General features: G+C 35.7%; 2 protein-coding genes across 7 annotated transcripts; one reads left to right on the forward strand and one right to left on the reverse strand.

Annotated features, from left to right (window-relative positions):
• Window positions 1–92: 92 nt before the first annotated feature.
• Window positions 93–3,721, forward strand: Sirt2 (Sirtuin 2). Of its 5 annotated transcripts, none has more exons than XM_043418503.1 (7): window positions 93–209; window positions 1,645–1,772; window positions 1,890–2,183; window positions 2,262–2,618; window positions 2,702–2,897; window positions 2,976–3,168; window positions 3,367–3,721. In XM_043418503.1, the coding sequence occupies exons 1-7, from the start codon at window positions 151–153 to the stop codon at window positions 3,433–3,435; spliced, it is 1,296 nt and encodes a 431-aa protein (XP_043274438.1). In that variant the 5' UTR covers window positions 93–150; the 3' UTR covers window positions 3,436–3,721. The 5 variants fall into 5 exon arrangements, with proteins under 5 accessions (XP_043274438.1, XP_043274439.1, XP_043274440.1 ...); XM_043418504.1 differs by having other exon boundaries at window positions 1,920–2,183; XM_043418505.1 differs by lacking the exon at window positions 93–209 and having other exon boundaries at window positions 1,011–1,772.
• LOC122410401 (probable 2-oxoglutarate dehydrogenase E1 component DHKTD1, mitochondrial) lies at window positions 3,420–9,994 on the reverse strand. Of its 2 annotated transcripts, none has more exons than XM_043418496.1 (11): window positions 9,625–9,994; window positions 9,249–9,538; window positions 8,945–9,164; window positions 7,353–7,702; window positions 6,669–7,048; window positions 6,129–6,396; window positions 5,827–6,034; window positions 4,830–5,242; window positions 4,217–4,526; window positions 4,034–4,119; window positions 3,420–3,934 (listed from the first exon to the last, which is right to left on the reverse strand). In XM_043418496.1, exons 1-11 carry the CDS (start codon window positions 9,785–9,787, stop codon window positions 3,827–3,829), a joined length of 2,796 nt encoding a protein of 931 aa, XP_043274431.1. In that variant the 5' UTR covers window positions 9,788–9,994; the 3' UTR covers window positions 3,420–3,826. The 2 variants fall into 2 exon arrangements, with proteins under 2 accessions (XP_043274431.1, XP_043274432.1); XM_043418497.1 differs by having other exon boundaries at window positions 9,249–9,489; window positions 9,625–9,744.
• Between the last annotated feature and the right edge of the window lie 189 nt (window positions 9,995–10,183).

Raw genomic sequence — 10,183 nt, forward strand, 5'->3', positions numbered from 1 at the left:
TATAATCTCACATATGAGTTGGCAGTATATCCTATAATATAGAGACTTCACGTCTTCTGCACAGAAGACGTGAAGTCTCTGCATCGCCAATCCAAATGTTCATTGTACATAATTATTTCAGTTTTCCGTTTTACGAAGAAAATAGTGTACATGATTATAGTTGATTCATTAGGTTTGGAACGATTTGTCGAAATCCGAAATGAAAAAAGGTTTGATCGATATGCCAAAATGTGTCGAATATTACCTATTATAATCGTTCATTTGAAACGCACGAACCAGATGTTTTCTTATATTATATCGAGTCCATGTAACGAATCACCAATTATAATATTCTATTGAAATATTTTTTCTATGACTATTAGCAATTGGTATGAATGATTTTTTTGTTATTGACATAAATCCGAAAACTCATTAAATTGGGTTAATTGAATTTTTATACGGTCTACATGTGCTTTTCACGTTATATAATGAATTGCAAAAGAAAATAATTCGTAAATATATGTATGTGTATTTGGTGCTTCTCCAGAGGTTCAAATCGCGGTGATGTATTTCGAAATTTTGCTAATCGAGTTCAGCGATATACACTGTTATTATTTTTTTTGAGTCGTACACTGCTCTGTGTACAATTTATACGTGTTGATTTTCCATCATGGTACCTTAAAATATATATCTTTTTTTTTCGTGGGTCAAACATACTGATAACCCGGAAATACCAGCAATTCTCGTGTATATAGCTCACAAAATCATGTCATATATAAAGTTATGATTTTTTTTTAATTATTCGAAACTTTTGTCATGCAGCTTTTCGTTCCAATTTTGTCTTACAGTATTGCTGTTTTTACGAAATAAATTTAGTCCTATATATCGGCGACTGCAAGCAGTCTTGATAGTGCCAAAATTTTACAAAACTTATTCCTATATATACCCAAATTCCATTGCAAGTTGAACCAAATTTTATAGGACTTGATTTTTTAAATAAAAAATATAGAGTTTTGAATTATGATAATTTCAGAATATTTATTAGTTTGACGCTTTTTTATTTTTTTCACGTTTTCCTACAGACTATTTTTTTCGTGTGATATTTTTATTAAGGATTGGGGAGGTCATTTTGGCCACAAAGTGCTGGGTTTATCAGTTCTACAGATGTCCAGTATATATATCGAGGGAGCTGCTTTATCTCCTATTAAATCGCTTATATTAGTCGCCGTGATAATGAGTTTCAAGTTCAGCGAGCAATTGTCGCCTACATATTCGCGTGAACACATCCATCATGGTTATTATTCTTTTTAGGTTAATTAAATAAAAGACCGTTACTATGCATACATTCGTACCATGTGTATATGCATGAATATTTATATACATTGTCGTCGTGTAGAATAAAAAGTCTTTCTTGTTATCGACGGTCAAGGTTCACGTCTCTCTGCATACCGATAAATCTAACTTGAAAATAAAGATCTTGAATACGTTTTGTATAATAACAACGATCATTTTATCGAAGTCAGGCATGACGTTTATTATAAAAGGTTTCAACATTGAAAAATCATAGAGATTATTTTTATGACACATATTGATAACCTTTATTCATGTACGATTTTTGATTATTATCGAGTTCCCGTCGTACACACCTCCATGGGTTTTCAATAGAATCATTACCTCCAAAAAAAGTGCATACTCACGTATTGTTTTTACAACTCATTATTTATACACGCGAAACAAAGTGAAACACTTGTGCAAAATGGATAAATCGCAAGAAAAAGAAGAAGATGAAAAAGGTAATAACATAATACTTTTTGCTGCCACATCAGTATTGTTAATAATGTATGACAGATGCATGATGGTAAAAGTTTTTATGCTTTTTATCATAATATGTCTGATTTTTTGGTTTTTAGTCAGTTTATTTGAAATTTTGTCTAATTCAGCGCTGAGAGATCTCGGAGACTCTCAGAGCGATAAAACAGCTGGTGCCTCTTCAGAAAAACCGGAGAATAAAGATTCTGGTATAGAAAAAATCCGCAAGTACTTCAGCGAAAAGCTCAAGATGTATGATTCAACAGACTCTGCAAAATCGGAGACAAAGGAGAAAAAAATTTTGGATACTCTGGATCTTGATGGCGTAGTGGAGTATATAAAACAAAAAAATTGTCGTAAAATCATAACAATGGCTGGTGCTGGAATATCAACGTGTAAGAAGCTACACAATCATTAATCGAGCAGAAAAATTGTTGGGCTAGAAAAACTCATTCGTAACTTGCATTTTCCAGCTGCTGGAATTCCTGATTTTCGGTCTCCATCAAGTGGCCTTTACCACAATCTTGGCAAATACAATTTGCCTCATCCACAAGCTATTTTCGAAATAGATTTTTTCATGGAAAATCCAGAACCCTTCTTTGTTCTGGCCAAAGAATTGTTACCCGAGGGTTTTAAACCAACGCCAAGTCACTATTTCATTCGTTTGTTGTGGGAAAAAGGTTTGTTGCTGAGACATTACACACAGAATGTTGATACCCTGGAAAGAGTTGCTGGACTTCCTGGAGAAAAACTTGTTGAAGCTCACGGCACATTCCACACTGGACACTGTCTTAAATGTCGAGCTCTGTACACTTTGGAATGGATGAAAGGTATTTTTGGGGGAAAACAATTGATTGTTGTCTTCGATGGAACGATGTGGGATAAAAATTGAAAAATCGTTCCTTATTACCAGATAAAATAAGTGCCAGTTTGGTCCCAAAATGTGACAAATGCAAAGAGGGAATCGTCAAACCTGACATTGTATTTTTTGGTGAAATGTTACCGGAACGTTTCCATACACTTATCGATCAAGATTTCCGTCAAGCTGATCTGCTGATAATCATGGGCTCCAGCCTTGTTGTCCAGCCTTTTGCTTCGCTCGTTGATCGGTAATGAAATTTTTTGAAACTATATTCATTTTAGTTATTTCCACTTGTTAATGATTTTTCCGAATTCTGTTTTCAAAGAGTAAGTTCCACTTGCCCGAGGCTTCTGATTAACAAAGAAAAAGTCGGAATTCAGGACAGACTTACAAGATTTTTGGGATTTGGACAAGGATTAGTTTTTGATCCCAAAAGCTCAGAAGTAGGACGTGACGTGGCATGGATTGGAGATTGTGACACTGGATGTCAGTTATTGGCTGACAAACTCAATTGGGGGGTAAGAATCTTTGGAATCCATTAATCGTAATGATGGAATTTCAATTTGAATATTTTTAAAATAAATGTCGGTTTGAATTCAACAAAAAAATGTTCAAAAATACGAGAACGTTTGAAACTGTGTTTCGATTCCTAACGTTATTTCGATTTGTGGAATATCTTCAATGTTTATTTACATTTTCTTTATATATTTTTCCAGGAGGAGTTGAGGGTGCTAATTAAGAAAGAACACGAAAGACTACAGGCCGAATATTCCGTTGATAATTAACGATTGTTAAGATCAATTATTATTATCTATAATTATAATTATAACTATAATTATCTATAAAAATCGTCTTTTATTAGTTCAAAGTATTTTTTTTTTTTTTAACAAAGAAGTTCAACTCGGGTCTTAGATTCCTTCAAATCCATATTATACAGAACATTGTTGTTATAAAGATGCATTTCTTTAGAGCTTATTGAAAATAAATTTAAAAAATCATCCGAAATAATTGTATAAAAGATTATAAGTGGTTTCAAAAAGGGAGCCAAGATTAAAATTTTTCTGAAATATATTTTTTTTTCTCTAATCAATCAATGAGAATGCTTTTTGTCGAATCATATCAATCAAATTAATATTTACACCAATTTACCGATTCAGACATTCCACTTACGTATATTTATTTCATCAAAAACGGTTTTACTATAACTTCCTGCGCTTCGCGTTGATGAACTCGACCGATGCCGACAGCTGGTGCAGGAAGAGCTTCTCGTCCGGAATATTTGAGCTGAAAAATACGAGCGAAACGTGATTTTCTACCGCTTGTTAACAAAGGTTACTACGCATAAGAAGAAAGGCGAAAATGGAGAAAAACAACGAAAACTACCGGACGTCCGCATAAATTTTCGAATCGTGGCTTGATGAAACTCCACGGTCCCATATTCCGGGGTTCTTCCTGACTCCATATGAAAGCTGGAAACAAAAATTCGATAAGTTAATCAGTAAAAAAAATGCTAGAAATAGGAAGTTCAGAAAGTCATAATAATCATACATGAAAATATTTTCTTACTTTTAGCACGGGGATATCGTTGAATTTCTTGATTTAAATCGGCGACCGGAAATGGGCACAGACTTTCCAATCGAACGATCGCTACATCTTTGGCGTTCGATATTTCTCTTTGTTTATCCAAAGCGTAATAATGCTTTCCGCTGACAAATATAACTTTGTTAACATCTGCATCAGAAACTCTGTTATCACCAATAACACTTTGGAAACTTGTTTTTGGTGCCATTTCCATAAGCGATGAAGTTGCCGATGCATGCCGTAAGAGAGTTTTTGGGGCAACGACTATCAAAGGTTTTCTGAAATTCCGTACCATCTGTACACAAGTGAAAATCTCTTATGAAACATAATTATAATAAAAATAAAGTAATAATGTAACTCAAATCGCCACATATGTAAATATTCCAATCGAAATACAAATAAAGCTCAACGATGAATGCCATTCGTTTTTTTTTCATTCGATCCTCACTACCGATGACCACTGTGTCCCAGGCAATTCTATACAACAACAATCTCACAGAAAATAATGTTTTTCTTTTCATTTCTTTAACCTATTTTGTTTGGTATTACAGAAAAGTGGACGATAACAACGTTTAAATAAATAGAAGAAGAATAATACTTGTCGTCTGAGTAAATGAAAATACTGTGCTGGTGTCGAAGGATTAACGACTTGGATATTAACGTCATCGCCATCCGGTTTGTCCTCTTGGCTGTCGGTCATTTGTAAGAATCTCTCCATTCTGCAAGAACTGTGTTCCGGACCTGCACCGTCATAACCGTGAGGCAAAAGCATCACCAGGCCACTACTCATCATCCACTTGGCTTCGCCACTCGTCACAAACGTGTCAATTATTATTTGGGCTCCGTTGAAAAAGTCGCCAAATTGAGCCTCCCAAATTGTCAAGGTCGATGGCGACGTTATACTGACACCGTACTCAAAACCCAGCACCGCTTCTTCCGAAAGAATACTGTTCGCAATCTCGATCTTTCCCGTTTGACCTTCGACCATGTGATTCAAGGGAATGTAAATTTCTGAAAGAAATCAAAGATCGAATGTCCATGAATTCATACCTGTCGTTCTTAATCCACTTTTGCCCAATTTGGAGCAACTTTTCTATATTAATCAATCAGATTCTTTGGAAGAAGTAACTTAAAAAAAGATTTTGCGCTGACAAAAATCCATTCTGTCTACTTTTGTCAAATAGATTTCGGATTCGAAGTATATTATTGTCGTTCAATTAATTGGGAATGTTGATCGATTAGACTAATGCCAGCTTTCCAATCGAATGAATAAACTTTTTAAGTTCTAATATCTCCTTCTGCGATTTGTGTATTTTAGTACTTCCGAAGTTTATCAATCAATCTAGTACTGTTTTGGATAGTAAATAAAATTGAACTATTTATATAATATGTTAAAAAATATATTAAAGATGTGGTAACGGAATCAAGGGTAAGATGACAACCATACGGCGGAAAAACTGGAATCTTGTAGTAGATAAAACGATTTGAAAAAGAAAACGAAATTACAGTTGTAGGGGCAGTACCCGCAGAGGATATCAATGTGAAGTTTGACAAGAGTATGCTATATATTTGAGAAGAAGAGATTGATCGTTCACCTCCGGATGGTTGATCGACCAGCATAGTGTGACGATGAGAAAAAGTTCCTCGCCCGACATCTTGACCGCTTATTCTTACATTGTAACCCTGATAGAGAAGAGTTCCAAAAGCTGCTGTTTCTGCGGTCGACCAATCCACGTTTTCGCCATCAGCTACTTTATTCAGTCTTGATTGAACATGATTTTTCAAAAGTTGCGGATGAATTGTCTGGCAAAAGAATCATTCGAAAGCGTTATGTTCTTCAAGATCAATTGTTTTTTCACCGGTTGTAGTTTTTATTTTTTCATTGAATTTTACTAACCAAATCATTTTTCAGATTCACACTTTTGTTGGTGACAAATCTAAGCAGATCGAGGTTGACTCCGGTGTCCCAAGTGGTGACCGCAGCCGGAGCTTGTTCTATGCCCATCCAACGATGAGTGAAGTACGAAGGCTGAGGAATGTAACCGTCTACTTGCCTCAAGGAATCCGCCAACCAACCAGTATGTTTTTCAACCAATAATTCGCTATCCTCTTTTTTAAGAACTCCAGATGATTCGAGATTCTCACGATAAACATCCGGAATCGATCTAACGTTTCGAAAGATTGTAAATCAGCAAATTCCCGTTATTCGTTACTAGTTGATAATGAACAAATAATCACTTTATGATACTTTATGATATTTGGCTCATATCGAAACTTTCAAAAAAAGATAAAAGTTGTTTGGTATTGCGAGAATTTATTAAAAGGGTTAAAGATATTTAGATATTTTATAAAGACACGATTTATCAAGAGAGTTTTTTAAACGATTCAGAAATACCGTACTTCTGAATTGAAAAAAGAAGCAAGATTTTGTACTAACTTTCTATTTTGAATAATGTTGTACATAACAGGGTTCGTGAAAGTAGGATCATCGAGTTCGTTGTGTCCCCATCGCCGAAAGCAATTCAAATCGATAAAAACATCTTTTCGGAATTTTCGTTGATACTCGAAAGCGATTCTGGTCGCGCGTACAACGTCTTCGGGTGCATCGGCATTCACGTGGAGTACAGGAGCCGCTATCGACTTCGCTATATCGGTACAGTATCTCGAAGATCTACCCCTCGACGATGGCGTCGTAAAACCCAATTGATTATTAACGACCAAATGAAGCGAACCACCGATTTCGAAATGGGGAGCAGAACTTATCGCCAAAGATTCTTGATTCACTCCTTGACCAGCGTAAGCTGCATCTCCGTGTACCTGTTATTAACAAGCGATTGTTTCGTCATAATTCATCCAATTGTTCTACTATAATGAACAGACAATTCATTTTTTCAAAATTGCGGTAACTTGAATTACGATTGAAAAGAAATTGGAGTCATTTTTGCACAAAATCAACAGTTTAATTTTGATTTATTTTTACCCCTGAATTATCTTGTACAGTAATTATTTAATAATTTCAATGAGAAACTTATATTCGTCAGAGTTGTTTTTTTTTATTTTTTATTTTTAAATCAGACTAGCATTTTCTTTCTATTTTGGCATGAATCGCTATGTATTATACCTGAACGTTGAGAACTTTGTCACTCCACTGTGAAATTTCTTTCTCGTCGTAGGCCCCATCTTTAACAATTTGCATAGTTCCACGAGTTTTTCCCATAGAAACTGGATTAACAGCTTCGAGATGAGAAGGATTGTAGAGCATGCTGACCCTCAGACATTTATTTTCGACGCCAAGATCGACGGAGGAAACGAAGTGACTGGGCACGTCTCCGATCGCTTTGGCATCTTCAGGAAATTCGGAAAGTCCTCGAAGTTTGCGGAACAATTTTTCCGGCGGAAATTTGAGCATTCCAGTGAGAAAATTTAAACGACCTCGATGGGGCATGCAGAGAACGATGTGTTTCAGATCGTCTGAAATATAATAATTCAACGTTTTACTTTATTCGTCAATAAATTAACGGACAAATCGGAGCTGTAGCCTCACCATTTTTCTGCTAATTTAACCAGTTGACTGGTATTGTATCATTTATTTAAAAAAAAAACGTCGGGCCCATTCTGGTAATGTATCAATGTGTACATATTAATATAACGGTTTTAATTTTCAACCGATTGTGACAAAAATTAGTATACGAAGGGTTTCTCGGGTCGCTGATTCCATTTCTGAACTTAATTTTTATCTTGCTACCCTTGAAATGGGTGAGAATTGAGGGTTGAGGATGAAATTTTTAGATTTTTCAATGGAAAGTTTTTATGCTATATTACATAAAAAATGTATATCTTTAAGGCACCAGACTCTTTTATCGAAATAAAACAAATTCACTACCCCCAGAGATGTGAAAAATAAGGGCTCGGGGAGAAATTGACAGATTTGTCGTTTATCAATTTTTGTCAAAATCGATCGACAATTGATAAAGCTTTTTGAATTTGTACATTATACAATACCGATTAACTGACTGATGAGGACGGGAATTGACTTATTTCTATGAATAAAAGCGTCTAGTAGTGTCCTAAAAAACGTAGAGTTTCTATGAAACATAGCATAAAACCTTCTCATTGAGAAAACAACCCACTTAGCCAATTTTAAATTTAATCATGAATCCTAATTTTTCAACTCTTTGGGAATAATAACGAATTTATTTTTTTCCGAAAAATGAGTCTAGTGTCTCATAAAAAACGTAGTTTTTATGAAAAATTGCATACATTCTTATTTTTCACTCCTTTGAGGATAGCCAATTTTGTTTTATTTGGACAAAAGAGTCTGGTGCTCTAAAAACGTAGTTTTCATGTAATTTAGCCTAAAAACTTGCCATTGAAAAATCAGCAAATTTCACCCTCAACCCATATTTTTCACCCCTTTGGTGATAGTGAATTTAGTTTGATTCCAATGAAAGACTATTATCTTAAAAAATCTGAAACTTTTGTGTAGTATGACATGAAAACATGGCATTGAAAAATCTGAAATTTTCACTTTCAGACTCTCACTAATTTTCACCCCTTTCCAGAGTCGTTAAGTGAAAACTAAGTTTGTAAATGGAATCAGCAACCTTCGAAAACGGCCAAAAACAAATTTTCGTTTATTGCGGTAACTTATTCGCTCATACCAGTTTTGTCACGAAACCGGTTAATGGATTTTTTTGTCAAACATCATTTTACCGTTTGCCGCGAGTTTGAAAAACTCGTGAAAGAATGCCAGCATCGTTTCTGCACCCTCGCAACCGTATCTCTTGACGCTTACGAATTTTAGTGCCATGAACTGATCGAATGTTTGGCTCTTCAACATTTCAGCAGCAATCGCTCGTTTCGTTTCATCGCTCACCGACTCGCTCCTCGTTCTTTCAAGCTTCTCAGCAAACCATTCTCGTTCTTCGAGACTCTGCGTGTCAAATACAATTTTCTCTTCATCATTCAATGTTTTTTGCACAAAAAGTTAACTCTTCAGTTTTCATCTTTATCTCACCTCGAGATGAGTAAATTCTGCTCCAATATTTCCACAGTAAATCGAGTTCAAAATAGCGAGAGCTTCTTTTATAGTACCCTCGGATTTTTCTGTCGCTAAAATTCCCTCAAAAGGAACAACCTCGTTCAAATCGAGTCCGTACATTCGTCGGTCGAGTTCAGGCACCGAGTCGGTCTTTTCAGTCGCCACTGGATTCACGTTTGCCTGTTTATGTGCATGTTCTCTGTACGCTGTTACGAGCCTGTAAAAATTACTGTACTTAGCTCGCAAACTGAGATGTTCTTTTGGCACTGAAAAGACGATTGTTTTGAAATTAAATGGAAGTTTGTAAAAACATAAAAGAAGAGAGACACAGTAAAATCGTTCGACGACGTACCATCGTACGTGCTCGGCTTTTTTTTCCTGTATCCATAAACTCCGTTTTCACAGTGATAAAATCTTCTGCTGGTCGGCTCGAATCTTCCCGATAAAGCTCCGAGCCAGTGGAGCTTTTGAATCTTCTCACTTTCCTTCAAAAACCTTCCCGCACTGCAATACATTTTTTATGGCGACTGATAACGAAAAATTTTTCTCGCGCTTCGAAAATTCGTCTGGACACACGAGTCGCCAAGACCAACTGGAGAACTCTTGGTTATTATGAAACACTCGATCCGCCTCAGAATCTCATCACACTCGCTTCCTCCCTTTCTCTCTTACGCTCTTTCTCATTCGCTCTAATAATCTTTATCGGAAATTTACGGAGATGGGATTCGTTCCCTCTTGTTGCTCGATCTCTTCTACTACACGAAAGACACTTCTCTCTTATCTGTTTGTTACGTGTAGATCAGTGGACTCTCGTGGTATCCGACAAACGAGAATGCGTTGTGTGTGCATTTAAGCTTTATTATCTTCGTTACTCACGTCCGTAGAATCGAGACCGAACACGTAAACATAAT

Source organism: Venturia canescens, chromosome 5, assembly GCF_019457755.1.
Source record: "Venturia canescens isolate UGA chromosome 5, ASM1945775v1, whole genome shotgun sequence".
Lineage (NCBI taxonomy): Eukaryota > Metazoa > Arthropoda > Insecta > Hymenoptera > Ichneumonidae > Venturia > Venturia canescens.

Bases quoted from the DNA above. Each gene is read 5' to 3' on its own strand.
- Sirt2 (XM_043418503.1), top strand. From the start codon at position 151: ATGATTATAGTTGATTCATTAGGTTTGGAACGATTTGTCGAAATCCGA. The intron at 2,619-2,701 runs GTATTTTTGGGG...CCTTATTACCAG, and splicing joins CACTTTGGAATGGATGAAAG to ATAAAATAAGTGCCAGTTTG. The intron at 3,169-3,366 runs GTAAGAATCTTT...ATATTTTTCCAG, and splicing joins CTGACAAACTCAATTGGGGG to GAGGAGTTGAGGGTGCTAAT.
- LOC122410401 (XM_043418496.1), bottom strand. From the start codon at position 9,787: ATGTATTGCAGTGCGGGAAGGTTTTTGAAGGAAAGTGAGAAGATTCAA. The intron at 6,397-6,668 runs GTTAGTACAAAA...TCGAAACGTTAG, and splicing joins AACATTATTCAAAATAGAAA to ATCGATTCCGGATGTTTATC. The intron at 4,120-4,216 runs GTAAGAAAATAT...TTTTGTTTCCAG, and splicing joins ACGATATCCCCGTGCTAAAA to CTTTCATATGGAGTCAGGAA.